At 34.4% G+C, this 24,697-nt stretch overlaps 1 protein-coding gene across 2 annotated transcripts in view; it reads right to left on the bottom strand.

The window, feature by feature from the left end:
- Positions 1-213: 213 nt before the first annotated feature.
- The window catches only part of LOC137830997 (uncharacterized), a 31,167-nt gene continuing 6,683 nt past the window's right edge, over positions 214-24,697 (bottom strand). Inside the window, exons 5-12 of one of the 2 annotated variants that reach the window (XM_068638462.1) lie at positions 23,472-23,537; positions 23,280-23,365; positions 23,040-23,106; positions 19,726-19,938; positions 15,166-15,231; positions 9,405-9,484; positions 9,193-9,320; positions 214-714 (exon numbers count right to left, since the gene is read on the bottom strand). In XM_068638462.1, coding sequence (XP_068494563.1) covers positions 9,206-9,320; positions 9,405-9,484; positions 15,166-15,231; positions 19,726-19,938; positions 23,040-23,106; positions 23,280-23,365; positions 23,472-23,537 — 693 coding nt within the window. In that variant the 3' untranslated portion in view covers positions 214-714; positions 9,193-9,205. The remainder of the gene's footprint in view (positions 715-9,192; positions 9,321-9,404; positions 9,485-15,165; positions 15,232-19,725; positions 19,939-23,039; positions 23,107-23,279; positions 23,366-23,471; positions 23,538-24,697) is intronic. The other variant, XM_068638463.1, reaches the window with a different exon arrangement.

The following is a 24,697-nucleotide window of genomic DNA, read 5'->3' as shown; positions in this document are numbered from 1 at the left end:
TTAAACATTGAGAATTTGATTAGTTTGGATTATATTATAAAATGACAAATCACAATCAAATATTTAAAAAGAGCGAATGATATTAAAAAACGAAGCAAAAAATGAAAAGAAAAAAATTAAAATCAAACATTAACAAAATCCTTACAACAAGTATAGCCCTGAATCAAGGTTTCACACAAAAATACATCGAAAGTGTGCACGAGAGAATTGAAATGGAGAAAAAAAAACGAACATAAACTTTTTATTCAATTCAATGGTGTCCTTCCAAATACACGACTTCCTATTCATAGAAGTACTCACAATTAAAGCCTAAACAAATCTGAATGACTGCAAATTCCAATAAAAAGATAAACTATTTCATCCTAATGATGAGAAAAAGATCGTATCATACCCTAATGGTGAGTATAAGGCAAAAAAAAATATCCTGAAAAGATAAAACTGTCATTTATGTCTTCATTTTACTTGAACTTCAGTTAAACGAATCTTCTGGGTGTTTTCATGGAAGTTGTAAACAATTTTGTTCTTAAAATTTGGACACTGACTTTGTGTCAGCATATCATCAAAATATTGCACCTAGACGTCATCAACTTCTTGGCCACCTTTGTCCTTCAACCCATGTGAATTAGTTAAACTCACGACACATGAAAATATAGATCTTATATTTTTGAAGGACACAAATTGTTTCAACATCATTTCTGTAGATCAAAATATTCCCTGTAGAAGACAATAGGTCAAAATGAACTAAAATTCATAAATCAACAATGATTTACATTAAAGTTCATTTATTTAAGTCTTTGCATTTTAAACTCAACTAGAATGTTCATATTCAACCAACTATGCAATAAAGGCTGCATGAACTATAATAAACTTATAAAAATTCTAGCACAAAACAAAATCATTACTAGTTTACCGGATTATAAAGGAATGGGTCCATATAGTAGATCTATAACTAAATTTAATGAATGGATAGATGGTATGACTTTGTCACTACTATACCCACTTCTAGTGCACAATTTACTTAGACCAACAACAAAAAAAGGTCGACACAAAATATGAGAGACTTGACATAGTTGTTTGTAATGCAAAAGGATTTGTTCTTGGGTAAGATGTTACATGTTTTGCCCTTACCATAACATGTTCATCATATCATTCAAAATAATTCAAACACAGCCTGTGCTATAGCTTGAAATTAAGCCTCTACACTAGACCTTGCTACAACATTTTGTTTTTTACTTCTCCAAATTACCAAGTTTCCACCCAAGAACATGCAATGTCAACCTACTATCTATAACAGAACCCACATAATTTGCATCAGTATACACCTCCATTTTTAATTTTGCATTCCTCTTGAACAACAATCCCCTTCTTGGAGTTGTCTTCAAATATTGAAAGATTATATTCAATACATGTAAATGTCGCTCCTTTGGATCTTGCATAAATTGACTGACTATACTCAATATAAGCTATGTCATGTCTGATGTGGGCTAAGTAAATGAACTTCCTCATATGTTTCTATTATTGGACCTTATTCATCGTAACTACCTTCATCACTTCTAATTCTATGACTATGTTCTATGGGAACTCCAATCTTGCAATCAAATCTATACTTTACATTATAAACTCACTTGCATCCTACTTCCTTTTTATCTTATGGCCTATCAACAATCTCCCATGTCTAGTTCTTTTCATAGGCACTCATCTCTTCATTCAATGCCTGAACCTAATTCTAATCCTTCAATGTCTCTTGAATCGATGTAAGAACTCTAAGTGCATCAATGAGAGAGAGGAAACTCGTGTTGTGCATGGAAAGGTGTTAGTAGACATAAAATGAGAAGTGGAATACTTTGTACAAGACCATGTTCCTTTTCTAAAAGCAATAGGAAGTCCATCCTGGTTAGATTCACAATTTTTATTCAAGGATTTTTTCAAAAGTTCATGGGTGTTAAAACATGGTTATCGAATCGAGATTCGAATCATGAATCGTATTTCGATTTTTTTGAATCGTGAATTGAATCTTAGTATGAATAGGAATAAGAATAAAATGATATATTTTTAAATAAGAATAAGTGACATGAAAAAAACATTAGATATATGGTATATGAAAATGAAGTCAAAATGTTCAATCCACAAAATCAAAACATAATAAAATGTAAAATAATATTTTCTATATGTAAATCTTACATCTTAATCTTATGCTTTCATTCATCATCTCCACGATCAATGTCACTTAAATCGTCTTCTTCCTCTAATATAACATTCTCTTGTAACTCATTTTCATTCTCTTCTTCCACATCTTCAACCGTATCTTCAATTTCATTATCATTTGTGATTATGGTAGATTTTCCCTTTCTATAAACCGTAGTATTTAAATTTCTTGGACGTACTAAAGAAACAAAACACTTAGTATAAGTATTATAACATTTATGATTAATTTAAGCATTAAATATGTTTTTCGTCCATAACGCGAAATTGATTTTTATCCCTAGTCCAAACTTTAGACCTCCTGGGTACTTGTAGTAAGGAAACTATTGAAATAAGTCATTACCAGTGTTTTTTTACATAACAAACAAATTTCCAACATGGACGGTATTATAATATTATAACATCACGTCAGCATAAAATATTTTAACTTCCTAGTCCACACTAGAAATATGTGTGCCACGTAAAGAAAAACTAACAAAGATTTATTCCAATAGTGTTCTTACTACAAGTACCAGGTAGGTCTAAAGTTAGGACTAGAGACGAAAATCAAATTCGCGTGAAAGTATACGGACGAAAAACATAGTTAACCTTTAATTTAATTGTACAAGTTTTATAATTTTTAAAAAAATACCTCTCTTCATTTTCTTGCTTCGAACTCCCTCTTCAAGAGTAAAATATTCATGTATATCCATCCATGAAACATCTTTGGTAGGAAAGGATACTCCTTTTCAGTAATCCACTTATCATCTAATTCAATATCAAATAAACATATAGGATCACAAGTATCCCCTTTCTCATTTGCCTAATCTCAAGTTGAAGGTTGTACTTAACAAAGACAAGAGCATTTAATCTTTGTTGTTCTAAGTGATTCCTTCTTTTAGTATGCACTAGATCAAATATGCTCCAATTCCTTTCGCACCCAGTAGCACTACAAGTGAGACTCAACCCTTATTGCTAGATTTTGTAGCTTTTTACCCTTTCCACCATAATTTTCCCACCAAAGAACTGCAATTTCGAACAAAAAACTAACACTAATAAATGTGTGATCCAAATTGTTATGTTTTTTATGAACCTATTTAGATTGATTAAATGCTTTATTAGTATGTTTCTTATCCCTAGTATCTATTGTCATGCTTATTCTAAACAATTATATGTCAAGTTGTTAATTAAGTTGAAATCTAATCCTTCTATCTGAGATTATTTTTTCAATGGTCTCATATAAACCATATAAAGCTTCACTATCCGCATTGAAATTTTTATCATAATGAAATGGAAGATATGGTTCAAGATGTGGAGGAAGAGGATGAAAATGAACTGCAAGAGAATGTTATATGAAAGGAAAAAGATTATCTAAGTGACATTAATCTCGGAGATGATGAATGAAAGCATAAGATTAGGATGTAGGATTTAAATATAGAAAATAGTATTTTACATTTTATTATGTTTTGATTTTGTGGATTGAACATTTTGACTTCATTTTCATATATCATATTTCTAATGTTTTTTTCATGTCACTTATTCTTATTCTTATTTAAAAATATATCATATTTTATTTATTATATATCTTACGATTCATAATAAGATTTGACTCACCATTCAAAAAAATCGAAAAATGATTCACGATTCGAATCTTGATTCGTTAACCATGGTTGCTTCTCCTATTTATTCTCCTTCTGTGTCAATCCCAAATATAACTGAAGAACAAACTTAGAGTGATATCCATCCACCGCATGTATACTCACGAAGGAGAAGGTTTGTTATTCAATCACCATAAGTCCATGAATTTGACCCTATACCTCAAATACCTAACATTAATAAAGAATAAAATATGCCAACCATTAAAGTTTAGGATCTTCCAATTGCAGTAAGGAAAGGTGTTAGAGCATGTGCTCAAAAGCCAAGGTAAGTATTATCACACTATGTTATCTCTAGTAATCACAAAAGCTTTCTCAGTCATCTAAATATTGTCACTATTCCAAAAATTATGGTTGAAGCATTGAATAGTAAGGATTGGAAAAATGCTACAAAGGTTGGTTGGTTTAGAAAAGAACAAAACTTGGGAGTTGGTGGATCTACCTAAAGGAAAAAATAGGTGGGTATTCATTATTAAATACAAGGCATATGGGACATTAGAAAGGTATAAGGCAAGGTTAGTAGCTAAGAGATATACTCAAACATATGGGATTGACTATCTTGAAACTGTTAGAATTTTATTGTCTATAGCTGCTAACTGTAAATGGAGTTTGCATCAATTTGATGTCACTGTCACAAATGCCTTCTTTTACATGTCAATTTTGTGGAAGAAAATTGCATGGAGATCCCACCTAAGTTTAAAGCCAAGGAGGGAAAGGCGTTGTTCCGTCCGGTTGACCGGGACGTCTTCGTGCGCGACCTCAACCGTCAGCTAGGGACTCCTCCCACCGATTGCCTGTGGATTCCTGCAAAAAAGAGGACAAAGAGGCGCCCTAGCGGCCGTTTGCACTCCGACGCTCAAGTCAGCCAGCAAGAAACACCAAAACTGTTCACCTCCGTCTCTGAGCACCGCGTGTGGCACTCTGAAGGTGGTAAGAAATAACTGTGTATTGTCTGTGTTCTCTCTCTCAGGCAAAAATATTCCTCAGTCCCTTGTTCGTAACCCTGAAGCACGAGCAAGCAACTAGAAAGTTTCAAACGCGTAGGAGTACGTCCATTACCTGGCACCTGACTAAAGGGTGTTTCTATTCTGACATGGCTGTCGTACACGTGGAGGGCCTCACGACGCCATGACCCCATCTGGGGGCGTTTCTGCCCATCTGGGGACGTTTCTACGTGTGAGTCCTCCTGCTTGGGAGTGCTACTGCGCTAGGGGTGACTTTTTGGGTGCCAACTCATGCCCCCAATCATCTAGTCACTTACTTTGAGAGCGTATCTGCCTTCCTTTCGTACCCTGCACCCGGCTACCCTGGGTGTGACCTTCCTCTTGAGTCGTATCTGTCCCAAAGGCGTCTCTGGGGCGGCAGGGGTACTTCACAAGTCAGGCTGCCCTACACTGGTGCTATCACTATGGCCTTGAAGCCACCTTTTCCTTTTCTTTATCGCTGCCCCGGGTTATCGGGATCTGAGGCCTTCCCACGGCGTCGCTCCCTCCATGGTCTTCCCTACCCATGGGTATCGGGGAACCACACTGTGATTGCCTTGCTTTAGTACTGTTTGATCTGGCGACGCCTTCACCTTGGCGACGCCTTGCCTTGGCAACGCCTCTTCTTGGCGATGCTAGCACTTGGCGTCTCTCCACCTAGGCGACGCTTTGCGTTGACTTTGACTCTCCAGTCGTTGACTTTGACCTTGACTTAGTCAACGCCCGGATACGGGACGGTACAGGCGTGTACACTAAGGAAGACACTATGGATTGCAACAATCTCTTAGAGCATGGTTTGACAGGTTTACTGATGTAATGAAGACCACAAAGTACAAGCAAAGCCAAGGAGACCATACACTGTTTCTTAAGCATTCAACTTCAGGTGGTGTTACTGCAGTAATTGTCTATGTAGAAGATGCAGTTGTAATAGGAAATGGAATGGAAGCCTTAAAAAATGTTTGATAACAGAACTTGAAATTAAGGAGTTAGGCAGATTGAAATATTTCTTGGGCATTGATGTGGCTCATTCCCATCATGGTATTTTCATCTTCCAACAAAAATATGTGCTGGATTAAATTGGTAATTTAGGATGCAAACCAGTAGAGACACCTATTGAACAGGATCACAAACTTGGTGAATCAATTGAAGATGTAGTTATGGATAGACAATCTTATCAAAGACTATTCGGGAAATTGATCTGCTTGTCTCACACTTGGCTCAACATTGCCTATGTTGTAGGGGTTGTAAGTCAGTTCATGCATAATCTAGAGGAAACCCATCTCAAAGTTGTTTATCTCATTCTATAGTACTTGAAAACAATGCTTTGAAATGAATTCTATTTACAAAGGGGAATGAGATTATCTCAGAAGCCTACACAAACACTGAATATGCAGGTTCTATAGACGACAAGTGAACTACCTCTGAATATTGCACTTTCCTTGGAGAAAATTTAGTCACTTGGAGGAGCTAGAAATAAAATGTTATGGCGAGATGAAGCCAGAGGCAAAGTTTAGAGTCATGGCCTTAGGGATTTGTGAAACACTATAGTTAAAAGATAATTTTAGAAGACATGAAGATTGATTGGAAGTAGCCTATGAGATTGTATTGTGATTGTTAGATATTATTAGATATTATTTGATATTATGAGATATTATAGATATTGTTAGATATCTCATATTTATGTAATGGGCTTAGCCCATATGTTTCTTTTTCCTATATAAACATAACCCTATGTGTTCAATATACACAAGGGATTTACCCTATTCTTTCTTTTCCTTTAATAGTGATAACTAGTCAGCAATAAATATTGTGCCTAATCCAGTGCAACATGATATAACTAAGCACGTTGAAGTAGATAGACAATTCATAAAGAAGAAATTGGATAATGGGACAATATGTACACCATTTGTAATCTCTAGAAATCAACTTGCAAATGTATTGACAAAAGGGCTAACTAGTGATATATTTCAATCTATTGTTGGCATATTGGGAATGGATGACATCTACTCACCAACTTGGAGGGAGTGTTAGAATCCGTTGATTTATGTTTCAATTAACATTTCTTTATACAATTTTAAATACATCATTAGGAGATTTAATTACATTCCATAATTAGGTAGGCTGAAGTATATTTTATATTTATTGTACAAGGTCATTGATCCTAAATTGTAGGGATAGATTATATCCATAATAAATTATGATTTTCAGTTATAAAGTCTTTGTATTCTATTTAAGCGCAATTGCTCCTCTGTGAATAATACCATAAACAACTTTTCTCACAATACATGATTTGTGAATTCTTTCAACATGAATGCCAACAAAAGAAACTTGACTTTCGTTTACAGCAGTGTCAGGGCAATCAACTCAACCAAATATATTAGAGTCTCAGAATTTTCAAGAGGTGTTACTAATTCATGAGGAAGGCTCAAAGTAGTTTATCTACTAACATTCAATGTTTGTATGAACCCTCTCAAAAGTAGGCTTCTCAAACAAGTCAATTTCAATTTGATATCACATCATATATTCCTCAATCCCAATTAGCTCTTCAGGAGCTCAAGATGTTCTTAGAGGTTAACTCATTAAAAGAGGTGAAGAAACTTGAAAAGGTATAAATGGTATTGGTTCCATATGTTTTTTAATCAAAATTTTGATCATGCTCATATTAGGTTCATGCTACTGAAAAATGTTTCTTCATTGGCAAATTCAATAACAAGGCTTTATTATGTCCCTACTTAATTAGAGGTAGTTTTGAATTTGTAGAACCAGCTACATGGTGTCCATTGGTAGAAAGAGAGGATTGGGAAATTGAAGAGGATATGATGGTAAGGTGTTACGAAAGGACTAAACATATAGAGATTGATTAACATTTTGTTTATGAAAAGATGTTATCCAAGGAGAACATTTCTGAATACGTCAATATAATTGATTAACTTGCACACATCCTAACAAAAGTCATTAAAAAGTTAAAGAATTCAATTCATTTCTTCCAAGTTATGAAAGTTAGAAAAAGGCTAGTTACCTGATGTAAAGTGTTGGAGAATCTCGACTAGAGATAAGGACATTTCATAGTATATAAGTGGGTGCAAACTTCATTTTATAAGCCGGTTTTATAAGGTTGAATTAAGCTTAAAGTACGCATCTTAATATAAAACATTATAAAAGTTGTTTTTTATGTATTAAAAAAAACTACATATATCCATACTGCTGCTGAGTGCATAACTCAAGCAGTTTCAGTCATTCAAAGCTTCAGTTATTAAGATTGTAAGGAATACTAAGCTATAAAACCAAAGAATACAAGAGAAATGGGAAATAAACTATTACAGCAGCAATGGGGAATAAACCTTTGCTGGTTTTTTATTGTACATTAGAAAACTATTATAGAAGCTAATTAACTGAATGAGAGATTGCTATTGTTATTGTACACTTTGCACAACTAACAACTAACAGGTACAAAATTACAACAGATGCTCAGCTTTTGTACTCAGCTACATATGCAAGTCTCTAATGGTCAAGGACTAAAATGAAGTTGCTGTAAAGTTGGGAATTAAAATGAGGGTGGGTTTACTCATAAAAAGTACAGGGGAAAACTCCAAACTCTGCCACTATAAGGGACCGAATAATAAGGTGCAGGAAGTTACACCGAGCATAAATGCAATGTCTGATTTTTAACTGCATTTCATCTTGGATAGATGGAACAGAAACTCCAGCTTTTGTATCGAAGAAGTGAAAAAAAAAACCTTACGAAAAAAAACTATTTACATCATACAGGTAGTTTTATATTTCACCCTACCAAAAAGTTTAACCAAACTCTACATTAAACTTAGGATACAAATATGTAATAATTGCACTCAGTCTTTATACAGTAAATTGATCTTAACACGCATACCACTCCATGAAATCAATGGAAAATTTACTGTCATTTTTCAAGTTAAACATGAAAATGTTACAACAGATAAGAAATTTGAATATTTTCTCTCATATCATTCTCCTCAACCCAAAAATGAAGAGGGAAAATTTAAAATAGAGCACATAAAGATTGTTAAACATAGTATAGCTGCTTCCAAAACCCACCAAATGAACTTCCTGTATAGTCCTCACTTTCTAAGCTCCAAAAAATGTCATGACACTAATTAAGATTATGAACTAAACTGTTCCACTAAGTGCATAATAAGTAACATCTCAGCATTTATCAAGGATCAACATGGTGAACAATAATTGTTATATATATTTTACTATATTGGCCTAGACCCATCTATATGTAATGCAATGTATAATACGTTCCTTTTTGTGCTTGTGACATACAATGATTCCATCATATCTGTCATCTATTTCTACAATAATTAAACTGGAAAGAGATTGATCAAACATTTTACCTACTTCCATGCTCTATTTATAGCCAATTTGTATCATCAAATGACGATAATAACGTCCACGTATTACTCTATGCCACACAAAATTAATCAAATTGTGGGAATTCAGCTGCATCCGCTGCTGTACAAGCCTGCAATCAAATATCAGTTTAAATAGGTATTTCAATTCATTCCAGTTTATTATCAGCACATTAAAACTTTAAAAAAATACTTACCATCTCACTAGACACCTCTGAATTCCCTTAGATATGGGACGAATAAATGGTGGATCCCGTTGAACATAAAGCAGTCCCACCTTCAAAAAAACACAAAGAGGGGAGGGGGTAAGGCAGTGGAATATACTTATAAGATGAAGTTATTAAACAAACAAAAAAACACAGTACATTGGTATTTAAAGGAAAAACGAAATCCTAATAAAAGGAAATAAATCTCCAGAAATAAAGACTCTAAATAAATCTGAAGCAAATCTACCAAATAAACTCCTACTCCCAATCTCTTAATTTTAGGGATTTCTAACTATTGCTCACTAACAAATCTGTCGTAATTAATAGAGAATAGAATTTGCACTTAATTACGGAATAATTCTTCTGATTAACAAACAAATATATACTTATTATCCAGTCAATCTATATTTATTGTACAGTAAATGTGAAATATTTACACTATATTTTAACATAAATGTCATAAATATTAGGATTGTTGAATGAAACGGGCTTAGCCCATAGTTTTTGTTATTATGTTATTGATTTTGTTATTATTCTCATCTATAAATAAACACCCATATGTGTGTATTTTACACGAGTTGCAATAGCTTGTTCCAAGTTTTTCTAATTTATCAAGTTTATTGTGTGAATCGTGTCAGTTAGGGAAACACATTCGTAGTTCTTTTCCTACTAGTGTCTCACAACGTGCTTCATCCCTTTTTGCCTTAGTTCACTCTGACATTTGTGGACCAAGTCGTGTTAAGTCTAATTTAGGGTTTCAGTATTTTGTTATTTTTATTGATGATTATTCAAGATGTACTCGATTATTTTTAATGAAATATCATTTTGAGTTGTTTTCTATATTTCAATCTTTTTATAACGAAATTAAAAATCAATTTGGAGTTTTGATTCGAACCTTACACAGTAATAATGCTCATATGTATCTTCCTCATTCTTTTACCACTTTTATGAAATCCCATGGCATTCTTCATCAAACATCATGTGCTTATATACCCCTAAACAAAATGAGGGGGCTGAGAACAAGAATAAACACCTTGTTGAAACTATTTGCACTATGTTACTTCATAGTGATGTTCTTCAATGTTTTTGGGGTGATGTTGTTTTTAGTGCATGTTATCTTCAATTTTTTAGAGAATAAAATTATTCATTCTCTTTTATTTCCTCATCAACCTCTTCATCCCCTACCACCTATAGTTTTTGGAACTACATGCTTTGTTCGCAATTTGTGTCCTGGTCTTGATAAATTATCAGCTAGGTCACACAAATGTGTTATTTTAGACTTCACTAGATCTCAAAAAGGATATAAATGTTTTGCCCCTCTCTTAACTGTTATTTCATTTTTGCAGATGTCACCTTGACTGAATCTTCTTTATATTTTAAATCTTTATCTTCTCCACCCGTGTCTCCATCTAAACCAGTACATATTACAGTTCTTGTTTTGTTTAGTGTACCTACAAATCCTTCTCCTCCACCAAATCTTCAAGTTTACCGTCATTGTTAGCCTTCCAATCTTCCATGGGATGACTCTTTTCTAGTGTCGGATCCTTCGTCAATTCCAACTCCGAAAGTGGAACACAATCTTCCCATTGCCCTCTGTAAGGGTATACCCATAACTCTTCCCTCCACTGTACTAACCTAAGTTACCATCGTCTTTGCTTCACACATTATACTTGCTTGTCCTCTTTCTCTTCTATTTCAATTTCTAAGTCTCCCAGTTAAGTTTTATCTATCCATAGTGGCAACAAGCTATGATTCATAAGATATGTGCTCTCCAAAGTAGTGGCACTTGGGAGTTGATTTTTGTTCTAGCTAGAAAAACATTTGTTGGGGGTGTTAGTGGTTGTATACTCTTAAAATTGGATCTAATGGGAACATTGATCGATATAAAGTTGGTCTGGTTGCCATAAGTTTTATAAAGATCTATAGACAAGATTGTAATAACAGTTTATATTGCTACAATGACATTTGTCATCCTTCTTTTCTACATGGCAGCCATTATTCACTCGAATGTGTTAACTTGATAAGGAAGGAAGTATACATAGAACAACCTCTTAGATTTGTTACTCAAAGGGGGATGTCTGATAAGGTGTATCGTCTTTATCAACTCTAAAAAGATATCTTACTCAATCGTTCCAAATAGAAGACCTTGTAAACTACAGTACTTCCTAGGTATTAAAGTTGCTAACTCCAATGGTGGTTTGATCATATCACAAAGGAAATATGCTTTGGATATTTTAGAAAAAAATAGGGATGTACACTTGTAGACCACCAATGGATCCAAGTATCAAACTTGTACCACATAAAAGAAGAGTTGTACTCAGATCTTGAGATACAAACAATTAGTAGGTAAGCTGAATTATCTCGCTATGACTCATCCTAACATTTTGCAGTGTAGTAAGCAAGTGTTGAGCACATATGACTTATAAAAAGATTGAGATAGTCGATCGTAGCTTAAAGCATTACAATGTGGATAGGGATTACGGGTAGAACGTATACCTTTACTTATGGCAATAGGAATATTAGGTTCAACTATCGGTGCCGGAAGGGACAGAGGATCTGGTACTAGAAGAGAGTCATCCTGTGGACGATGGGAAGACTAACGACGACTATAAACTTGAGGAGATGGTGGGGGAGGAGAATCTTTAGGCACACTAGACATAATAAAGGATCAAAGACAACTGGAATATGTACTTGTTCAGACAGAGATAGGTGGAGAAGATAAAGACTTAAAATAAAGAGAAGACTCAGTGAAGGTGACCTCTGCAAAAATGAAATAATGGTTAAGAGAAAGTGAAAAACATTTATATCTGTTTTTAGATCTAGTAAACCCTAAAAATACACATTTGTGCGACTGAGCAGATAATATATCTAGACCAAAACAAAAATTGTGAACATAACATGTAGACCCAAAAGCTTTAGGTGATAAAGGATGAAGAGGTTCATGAGGAAATAAAATAGAATGAGGAATTTTATTCTCTAAAACCAAAGATAGCATATGATTAATTAGATAACATGCACTAAGAACAACATCACCCCAAAAACGTTGAGGAACGTCACTATGAAGTAACATAGTACGAGTAGTTTCAACAAGGTGCCTATTCTTGCGCTTAACCACCCCATTTTGTCAAGGAGTATAAGCACATGAGGTTTGATGAAGAATTTCATGAGATTTCATAAAAGTGGTAAAAGAATGAGAAAGATACTCACAAGCATTATCAGTGCGGAAGGTTCTAGTTGAAACTCCAAATTGATTTTTAATTTTGTTATAAAAAGATTGAAATATAGAAAACAACTCAGAACGAGATTTCATTAAAAATAACCAAGTACATCTTGAATAATCATCAATAAAAGTAACAAAATATTGAAACCCTAAAGTAGACTTAGCACGACTTTGTCCTCAAATGTCAAAGTGAACTAAGACAAAAGGGGATGAAGCACATTCTGAGACACTACTAGGAAAAGAACTGCGACTTTGTTTACCTAAATGACACGACTCACAAGACAAACTAGACACTTTGGACAGACTTGGAACAAGGTGCTACATCTTGTTGGCAAGACTAGGATGACCTAGCTGAGCATGAATGAGATGGAGAAACCATAACCATGCCAACATGTGCAAATGTTCATAGGTAGTAAAGACCATGAGACTCACATTTGATGTCAATCATCCGTCCTGAACTCCGGTCCTATAAACAAATAGAATATTTGGTAAAAGAAATAACACAATCAAGGGAACGAGTTAGACGACTAATGGATAATAAGTTAAAGAAAGACCCAAGAACATAAAGAACATTATCAATAGATAAAGAAGGAAGAAGATGAATAGTACCAACACCACAGGATGAGACCCTAGGGCCATGGTAATGGTTGATAAATAACCGGAGGTAGACAAAGAAGAGAAAAAGGATTTATTACCAATAACATGATCGGTGGCACCTGAGTCGAGAACCCAAGGACCAAGAGAATTGGAGTGAGTAATGCTAGCAAAAGGTGTACCTAAATGTGCAACCGAAGCAGTGGAACCAGAGTTCTGACGATCCTATACCATTTAAGAAATTCATTGAAAATTGCAAGTTGACCTGAGATATCGGATGAAGTAGGATCCATGGTAAAAGGTTGCACAGGGACATTTTGGACAACTGCAACAGATCTAGGAGGACGACCATGTAAGGCATAACACCGACCAATTTTGTTACCAAGTTTGCCACAATGGTCACACTTGGAAGAGCGAGTACGATAAACACTGATAGATTAAAGCAGAAGAGTCATTAACTGGAAGAGGTGTATCAGTGATGTGTTTACCAAACACACGCATAAGGGTAGAACAAGTGGAAGTAAAATTGGGAAGAATAGGAGATCCCAAAATCTGATCACGGACATGAGAATAATCATCAGGAAGGCAATGTAAGCCCAATAACATGAAGAACTTGAACCGTTGGAGGCAGGAGGCAATAACTCATTAAAATCATGAAGAAGAGCATGTAGTTTACCCAAATATTCAGCCAATGTACCATCAAGACGTTTGGGAGCAACTACAGTAAGGAGATTTTGACACACCGTAAAGACGTTGAGTATCATTGGTGTATAATAATTTTGCCTGTTCCCAAACTTCTGAACACGTCTCTAAAACACGAAAAAATTGTTTTGAAGATGAGTGAATAGTAGATTTAACAACAATGCATAATTGAGCATCAATTTTCAACCAACGGGAAGCCTCATCTGCAGAAACAATGCGAACACATTGGGTAAGATGATCAACATAATCTTGACTCTTAAGCCATAGTTTAATATATGAGGCCCAATTAGTTCCATCTAATTTGTAAGATTGGGTAGGAGACGGATCCATAGAGCTAGTTGTCATTCAATTGGTGACAACAGTAACCGCTGCTATGGCAAGATTCTGACGAAAATTCTGGCTCTTACCAGATTTCGATGACGGCGAGGGAGGCTCCGACGACAGCAAATCCGACGACGGCGGTGGCAGCTGACAGTGAATAGTGGGTTCACCAAAAAATTGAATCCTAACCCTAAGCTTTAGAAGATACCATGTTAAGAATGAAAAAAAATAAATATAGGATTGATATCCCTTGTGTAAAATACACACATAGGGGTCTTTATTTATAGATGAAAATAATAACATTAATAACAAAATACTATAAACTATGGGCTAAGCCCGTTACATTCAATAGTATCTATATTATTCTATGATCATATCTTTTTTATTATAGGATATAAAATAGCTTTTAATTATTGTATTGATCTCTTTTTACCAATATAAACAAATCACCAATATTGTCACAGAAACATGATTTCAACTCAATGGTTATCCTTTTCTTATAGTTTGACAATATATTTCAAAGAATTTAGGTCAAGTTGTTATTGTAGATTTTCAGTATTAAAAGGTTCAATAATTCACCTACACTTGTACTTGATGGTTCTTAATTTTCAACTTAAATTTTTACCATAATAAACAACCTATCACAAACACAAGAAATAAAATTACTTGTGAGTATTAAAAGGTTCAATAATTCACCTACACTTGTACTTGATGGTTCTTAATTTTCAACTTAAATTTTTACCATAATAAACAACCTATCACAAACACAAGAAATAAAATTATTGAAGCAAACATTTTTCAAAGATAACTACTAATGATCATCTACATCTCAACTTCGAATAGAATGAGCTAGTAATATAAAATTTGACAAGGAAGATCCTAAAAGGCCAATGGCTTTTTCTAGAATTAACATACCTGTAACATAGCAATTGTAGATGGATCATCAAAGATTTCTTCACTATAATCACTTCGGTAATTGACCTGCTCGAAGATAATGACCAACATTACATAACATATTCCAACCGCATCTTTGCATAGTAATAAATAAATAACATAAAAAGTCCTTTTCTTAATATAAATATCTAAGCAAAGGAAAATAATACTTTGACACTCCTTAAAAAAATTACATCGACTTTCAACCTATTTTAATAATATAATAATGTATATTAGAATTTTAAATTAAAAATAAAGCAAAAATTATTAAAATATTATTTTGAGTTGTGTGTTTGTGGATGTCAAAATATCACCACCCCTAAGCAAAATACCAATCTTATCAAAAGTGAATTGATAATTGACACGGTCAAGGTACTGCTTCGATGGGACATCCCATGATATGTACAACAAAACCTAATCCAAATGCCTTAATACATAGCATCAAACTTTGGTTTATTAATTATTAAAGACATCCTAAAAGCAATTTGTTATTACACTATTTAATCTTTAATTAATATTTCTCTTAACAATTCAGATCAACCCTAGATAACAACATGGGGCAATTGATGCCAAAACTAAGATAGCAAATATAGTCGATGATTGGATGCTAACAATCTGCCTAAATATTAGCAAAGATTCTTTCCTAAAAAACAAAAAGAAAGGAATCCTAATTACAACAAATCCTAATATTAAATGGAGAAAACCAAATTATATAACTAATGATTCCCACATATCAAATCCAAGATTCTGATTGCTTTTCTTAATTATCAACAAAGAATAAAAAAGGAAAACAAGTAAAGGGGAAAAAATAAGAAACTTGTTATAATAGGTTATCCAAATAAAGTAGAAGTATAAGAACAAATTTTGTGGTTCATCTTTGAGATTGCATCCACATGCAAATAACAACGGCCTTATGTATAATAATAATAAAATATATAATAAGGATACTACAAAAGAATCACACTTTACCCAACATAGCTCACATTTTTTCTTCACCAGTTTATACACTCAAACTTCTTAGACAGATGCTTCCAGAACATTACAAAGATGACTTGTTCTTAAACACAATTTGGAAAAGACTTGAATTTTAAGCTAGAAGTTCCACTCCCTGCCATCCAAAAAACTATAGGAGGCTATGACTTCGAAATTCAGTATAGACCTGGTAAGGAAAACTCAGCAGCTGATGCTTTTCACAGTATTCTTTTGCTGCATTATCAGTGGCAAAACCTAAAGAATGGCATGCTTGGGAGGAGGGAGTTCAAAAGGATCCTCACTTATACAAAATCTTTCAATAGATTTTGCAAGGAACAACAGTCCATACAAATTATTAGGTTATAAAAGTTCGTCTGTAGTAGAAAGTCAGATTGGTTCTCCAAGAAATTCTAGGAGAATCCCTACTCTTTTGAAAGAATTTCACGACTCATGTTGGGTGCCATTTGGGGTTCTTTTGCACACAAACAGATAGCAAGATTTGATTATTGGGCGGGGATGTGGACTGATATTAAAGAGTATATGGCCGCTTCTAATGTTTGTATCTTATCTTTAGCTGGGCTGTTACAACCTCTTTGGGTTCCACATAAAAGTTGGGCTAACATAAGAGGCAAGAAAAGATTTTATTATAGTGGTGGTTGATTGTCTAACAAAATATGCCCATTTCTTTGTTGTGTCACACCCATTTTCAACAAAGATAATAGTTGTATGTTTGTCAAGGAGGTGGTTTGTATGCCTGGATTTACAGCTATCATTTTTTCAAATAGAGACCAACTCTTCATGATTAGTTTTTGGAAGGAAATGTTTAGACTAACAACAGTAACTCAGTTTTGCATGAGCACGACTTATCCAAACGGATGGACAAACCAAAGTTGTTAATCGGTGCTTAGAAGTTTACTTACAATGTCTAACAGGTACTAAACAAAGGCAGTGGCCCTTACACCTGCCTTGGGCAGAGTTTTGGTTCAACACAAATTATAATACCTCAACACAAATGTCTCCTTTTAAAGCTCTTTATGGACAAAACCCTCCTCCCTTGGTGAGAGGGGCTACTATTCCTTCTCAAGTTGAAGAAATTAATTCGCTTACTCACCAGAGAGACACTTTGTCAAAGGAGTTACAAGATGATCAATTAGAAGTGGGGGATTGGGTATATCTCAAATTGCAACCATATAAAATGTTGGGTCCACATTATTATGGTCCCTACAAAATTTTAGATAAGGTAGAGTTGTAGCATATCAATCGGAGCTTCCATTTCATTCTAAGATTCATCAAGTTTTTCATGTGGCTCTTTTGAAAAAAGTTATACAGCTTACACAAAAGTCTCAACCCCTGCCGGAAGGACAAATAGAAGGTGTTCAGTTGAATTTGTTTCCGAAAGTAGTGTTGGATTGTAGAATCAATGATGGAGGTCAGCAAAAGATTTTGCTCAAATGGAAGAATTTACCAGAATTTGAACGCAGTTGGGAGGAAGTTTTTGTTATTGTTGAACACTTTCCACAATTCCACCTTGAGGACGACGTCAATACTGATGGGTCAAGTATTGTTAGGACATGAACTTCTATTACAAAGGTCTATGAAAGAGGAAATAAGGGAGAGAGAAATACAGTTATTTTATTTAATTCAAGTAGCTGAGATTATTGTTTTTGTTGTTGTTATGAGAAGTTGTATATATTTTGTGGGAGGGGGAGAGAAAATATTTTGAGTGGGAGGAATTTGGACCCATAAAGAGCCCGTGGAGATGTATATGTTTTCGTTTTGTTAATTGAAAGCATTATTCAAAGTTCTCTTTTACATCTGACAACTCTCCTGTTTTGAGTTTTCTGATCCAGATTCTATAAGATAACAAGTCAGTCATAAGAATTGCCCACAATCTAGTACAACATGATAGGACAAAACATTAAAATTGACAAGCACTTCATCAAAGATAATCTTGATAAAGGTCTTATGGTTAGTCTAAAGAATGTGAAATTTAAGTCAAATTCAACCTCACAAAATCGGCTTAAAAGGTGAGTTTTGCACCCACTTATATATTATAATTTGGTCATACTTCTAGTCAATGTGGGATCTTTAACACACTCTCTCACACTGAGCACTGAACCTCTCATGCATGGGACTAGAGGAGAACCCGATAACAGATGACACGATAAGCCCAACAAATGTGATTATGATAGACTATGAATGACTCTTATACCATCTTAAGAAAGTGGAATATAAGTCTAACTCAACCTCATAAAACCGAGTTGAAATATGAGGTTTGCAACCACTTATAAAATATAATTTGGTCATATATCTAGTAAATGTAGAATCTCCAATAGTTACAACGATGTACCTACAAGACTTCAAATAGAAAACTATTAGGATATAAATATGTACACTATCTCCATACTTAATAGGAGAAATTATCTTTAGAATCTTCCTATTCATTTCAGCATATTTTAATTTCTTTGTCTTAAAGAGTTTGATTGTAACAAATAAAGGTGATGAGAAGGTAATTGGTGTCATTGTTATCAATAAAATATTTTTTTTACTTTGTTACCTAGCTCAAGTGTTATTGTCAAAGACAACTAAAAACAAGGCTCCACAACAAAGAAGACTCATTTTGAAATGCTTTTACATCTTAGGGTTCTTGCACCATGGAGAAGAAGGTTCTAGTTCATAGAAGACTCCTTCTCTCACTTGTTCAGGCTTTGAGCTGTAAAAAAATGGGTCAAGCCTAAAATCATGCTTTAAAAAAATATAAAAAACTCTAATAATCCATCATGAGCACTGCCAAACACCATTACCCCATGTGCATGGCAAGCACCACAATAGAAATGGCAAAAGACATCATATCCTTCAATATAGCAGATGGCAATGACCGTCAAAACTGCCATGACATACTGTTATGGTGCTTCCATAACCACTATTTGATGACACGTCCATACAAGCCATCTTGTAAGTTAGTTACAATGAGTTATAGTCTACACAGAAGAGTTTGCTGTGCTAGCTACAGGGTCTATATAAATACCTGTACGGGAAGTTCAAAAAAACAGTAAATACATATTCATTTTCAGTTTACATGAACCTTTCTCTCTTTCAGCTTAGTTTAGTTTCTTCAATTGTCAATAAATATAGAAATAATTTCCCATTTCATTCGTTGTTATCTACTCTACGACAAAAACATTCAACAGGGAACTAAACATAAGCTACTAATCAACAAAACAGGTACAAAAAGTAATTTGACAAAAAGATGTTCGAAAAATAAACCTCTTCTCATCATATCCTTCTTATAAAACATGACAATAATTATAATAACTTTTAGGTATGTAAGAACTCACTTTTAACATTTGTTACATGTAACAAGTAGCATAGTAAAGCCTAAAAATCACCTTTAACAAACAAAAACTGAAAAAATAGGGACATTATCCCATAATTTTGCATTCCATGCATTGTGTTTTTGTATGCATTTTTTATATGTTTTATATAACTTTGCTCCAGTGTCTTCATTTTCATAAAAACTATAGTTGCATTGGAACCAAAATAAAATTGATAAAAGAAAAGAAAGCTTACTGCAAATTCTGTATTAGCCAAAGACTGAACAAAATCCATTAATTGAAGCTTTGCCCATTGCTTGTGCAACTTAGGGTCATCAATTTGTGGGGGATGCCTCCAAGCTGCACCAAAACGTAATCTGTCTTCTGAAATCTTTCCATTGTGTACATCAATTGCAAATTTTTGCAAGAACTCCAACGCTCTATCCATAGCAGGATTCACAACAGTAATCTGAATGAAGTTGAATAATAATATGTCATTAATCACAAATACAGAAGAGAGAAGACGAACAAAAGTAATTGAAGTTAATTAAAAACAAAAAGAAAACAACATATCACATCACACCTTAGATTTTTTTAAAAATTGCAGTCCACAAATTCAACCTCCACCAGAATAACAGGAAAAACTACAAATATTCCATCTTTTTATTTTAATTCATCATATTTTTCCTAATTTGATTTTTTATTATTTGTAAATAATTTAAAGTGTGAAAAGATAACATGAAATTTTATTAAACTGTAAAAATGGATTGATTACACACAGAGGAGGAGCCATTGAGCTCAGTGATTTATACAGAGGAATAGCCTTGCAACAGGCTAGACCTAAGCCAACTAAATATGGTCATCATTACACAATGACAACTAGCTAACCAAACAAACTCCAGCTGTCATAACAAAATGACAGTTGGCTAACTAACTCTGCATAAGGGCTGACTCAGCCATTGACATGTACAAGTATACTCTATTATTCCCCTTCAAGCTCAGAGTACCGTGAAGTTGAGACAAACCAAGCATTGAGTTTGTCTCTTAGTGCAGAAAAGTTCAGCTTGGTGATCATATCAGATAGTTGAACTTGGACTTGAGCATGAATAATGATAAGTGCATGAATGAAGAGGAAAAAGAGCAAGAATGCACAATAATAATCCCATGGTTATAACGAGCATAACTAGAGACAACATTCTTGCTCACAAAAAGTTTTAGAGATATGAATTGATTACATTACATAAGGAGATATGATATGATTTGATTAGGAAATATCATCGAAATATTTCGTTCTAATTCCCTGTTCACCACCGCTAACATTGTTGAACATTGTTCATCATCGCCATCACCATTCACAAGTGTGTCTCTTCATATCAAAGTATTGTCCACCGTAGCAGTAATTCTTTATCGTCGGAGTTATTGTTTGTAGTCAGCATTACAGTTCACCGCTAACATTTTTTACAATCAACAACCACCCCAACTAGCATTGCCTTGCTATGCAATGACCATTTTTGCTCATCGACAATTATCATGCTCTCTAAGCATTTTAACTCCCTTGTTTGCTCTATATGACAACCTCTTGGATTTCTTGTTAGGGGAAGTCATCTAATATGCTATTTCACCAACATAGGTCCCTATATGGCCTCAATGTCCATGACTTGGGCATTTTCGAACTGTCATCCAACAGTTGGAATGATACGAAGTGATGTTGATCATTCTCTATTTTATCTGTTAGAATGTAATTACTTATTAGTTATTATAGATTTATTAGTCATTAGCTATTACAGATTCTAGGAAATTAGGATCATTGATTCTTGATTATTAGGTAAGAACTTATTGTATTTGATTATGTAAAGTGCTATAAATACATATTGTGTGGTCTGCATTTCACACACAACATTCAGCTAACATTTTCTTTATATGGTATCAGTAGTTTAGGTTTCTCAATCCACAAAAGGCCCCTATTTTGTTTTTCTTTTCCTTTTTTTTCTCTCGCGTGAATACCCCCAACCACTGAGTGCCCTTTTCCTCCATCCCCGAGTGTTCTTTTCCTTTGGTGGTCGTTGTGACCATAACCACCTTCTCTGGACGAGTACCACACTTTGTTTGTCGCTCTGTTTCATCGCTTCACACGCTCACACATGCAATTTCTTCCTAACATATGTTTTACAAGCCCGTAACAAATTGCAGTTTTTCCATTTTTACAACATAACCCACTTGACAACACTCCCTCTCTTTCATTCATCACACCCAAGCGCCCCTTTCAGGTTCATTTTCCATGGCTTTTGGCAGCTCGAACTTAAATATCGCTTCTAGAATGACTTTTACTACTGTTCTGCTAATTCCATGTGAAAAACTAATTGGGACAAGTAACTACAGCTCTTGGGCTGTTGTTGTCCAGTTGTGGTTCCAAGGTCAAGTTTGTCACAACCACTTGACCAAACAGACCAAAGACATTCCCAGCATACATCAAGCTTGAGGGAACCAAATTGACGTCTCTTTTCGTAGCATTCTCTGGTTCTCCAATGATGTCAAATTGCAACCCCAATACCAAGCTTTAACCACCTATTATGATGTTTGGAACAAACCTGAGAGAGTTTACTTCAATGACAATCATAGCCTTTATAATGTTGTCTCCAACCATATTTCACTAAAGCTGGAAGACCATGATATAAAAACCTATCTCAGTAAGCTTGATCGCTTAATTGCTGATTTTTTATGCACTCATGCCTTTCACTAGTGATGTACTTTGTTATGCCTCCTTGTCTTAGTTTGGATTTTTTCCATAACAGATACCAATTTCCTTTATTCTGTATTTAGGTTGTGTTCCGTTTTCTTATGTGTTTTGGTTTGGCCCCCCCATGTTTTGTACTCCTTTCTTTTGTCTTTTATGTTATGTTTTATGTGATGGTGGCAGCTGATTGGTAGATTTTGAGTTGTCAACCTAGCTGAGATGTCAAAATTCATAGTGATGCCTAACATGAGTTTTATAAAAAAGAAAGGGTAGGTTATTTATTTGTTGTAAAACCCATTGCTTTCTGGCAATTCATTTTATATCTTCTCTTAGGTACTGAAACCCTTTTGATTATAAAATTAAAATTCACTTTTTATTCTGCTTTTATACATGAAAAAAGTGACAGAAAGGAAAGAATATTTTATATATCCACCCATCTTGTCAACTTTTGTCAAAACTGATGGAAACTGAAATTTATCTCTTCATAGGAGAAAATTCCTATGCTATTGCATTACTGTAATTCTGGCAAAATTAATGCAATTTACAAAATATACCCTGCATTTTATGAGGTTTTCTTGAATAATCCCAAAAATGTATCATATCACATTTGTTTGGAAAATTAAAAATAAAAGGCAGTGGTTCCATTTTTCACATACACACACACACACAAATATATATATATATATATATATATATATATATATATATATTTGTAGTTGTTATAATCAAAAGAGCTTTATTCTGTGAATGGATACAAGGGGTAAATATCCAATTAGGCATATTCCCAATAAAACCAATTTTGAAGATGATAATTTCATGCCCAATTTTGAACTTACTTGCAAATACGCTATATATGCATCTACAATGTCCTCGAAGGTACTACTAGCCTTGTCTTCTGTTCGTCTACAGTTAAGCAAAAGCATGAACTAGTAAGAGATACAGTTCGATTGATGTGTAACAATGGTACAGAACCTATGATAATATAAAACACCTGCAGATAATGGTCAAAAGAGTAATATTGCTTATAATAGTATTTTTATAACTGTATATAAAATAACTAAAAAAGAAAAACTTACTTCGGAGGATAATTGCTTTGTTTAAGTGCATAAAGTTCAAATAGATGTCGAGGATTTGGTCCAAGTACCTCAGCAATCACTTTCCACTGAATTTAAGAAATATTAATTAAAGCTTGCAATGATTACTTGGAACTAAAATAAGAATTTAAACAATAATATAAAAATTATTTAATTGTTATGAAATATTCATACTTCTGAAAGACTAAAGTAGTCAGTGACCATGTGCATTTGGGCTTCTTGTGGCGTCCATCCAAAGGTCTGCCAGGCAAAAGTTGTTCATGAATAATATTTACTAAACAATACAAAATAACAAATGAAAAGGAACTTATACACAAAACTAAAAGGGTAGCATATCTCAAAATCACCTTCATAACTAAATTGTAGGAAGAAGCCATATAATCATGATAATCAAAAACACAATTCAAATCATAAGATAATGAGTCTACGATCTTCTGCTCCCTCTCCGATCTCGTGTCATCTCAACTCGTGTGAGTGGCGAGTCACGTAATGCAGTCCCTCTCGTGGCAGTGTCTGTCTTGAGCTCATCACTTCGCAGCGACGTTCTTCACAGCAATGATGCCTTTCGTAGACTCAACATACCTCGCAGTGGCGCATCTCATAGCGTCGATGTTACTCGTAGCAACACCTCTCACGACGGCAATGTTACTAGCAACGGCACCTTGACACTCCTCAAAGCACCATGCATGTGACACGTCTTCGTGGCAGCTCTTAGGTAAGCTTCCAGTGTTTTTATCGGGTTGGGATGCATGACCCAATTTGTAACCCAAAAGCTCAATTATTTTACTTCCAAAGCCCAATGGCATAACGGCAAAAACTGTGACTCCTCTCTTCCAGAGATGACAAATTGCCACTTCCTCAAATAATCAAGAAACCAGGCACCATGCTGCCACGAACGACTGCTGGTCCCGACTATCCCTTTACCCTCTCCAAAACAAAGAAATTTATGCTCTTTCTTCAGCTATTTAATTTCACTTCCAAACTCCACTCACTCTCATTCCAATCCATCTTTCTCCCTTCGTTTTTTTTTTTCACTGCACCGCACCACTCTGCTCTTCAGTTTATAATAAACCAAGGTGCAGTCCAATTACACTTTCTCCCTCTACTTTTTTTCACAAGACCACACCACTCTATTTGTCCTTTATAGTAAACCAAGCTGCACTACATCCAAAGTGCAGTCCAATCCATTTTTCTCCTTCTATTTTTTCCACTGCACTCCCAATCATTAAAATGACATCAAATCCAACTTCAAACTCCTATACATTCGTGACTCCAAATGCTCCAGGAAATAGGAATGATATAGCTTGGAAGCATTGTATCTCAGTTGTTAGGGATACTATCAAAAGGTAATAACGGGGGGAGTTTATAGGTTGAAAACATCACAGAGTTGGTACTCAAAA

This window comes from Phaseolus vulgaris, chromosome 6 (genome assembly GCF_000499845.2).
Source record: "Phaseolus vulgaris cultivar G19833 chromosome 6, P. vulgaris v2.0, whole genome shotgun sequence".
In the NCBI taxonomy this organism is placed as follows: domain Eukaryota; kingdom Viridiplantae; phylum Streptophyta; class Magnoliopsida; order Fabales; family Fabaceae; genus Phaseolus; species Phaseolus vulgaris.
Note: the sequence above shows the minus strand (reverse complement) of the source record. Positions and strands in the feature narration are given on the sequence as shown.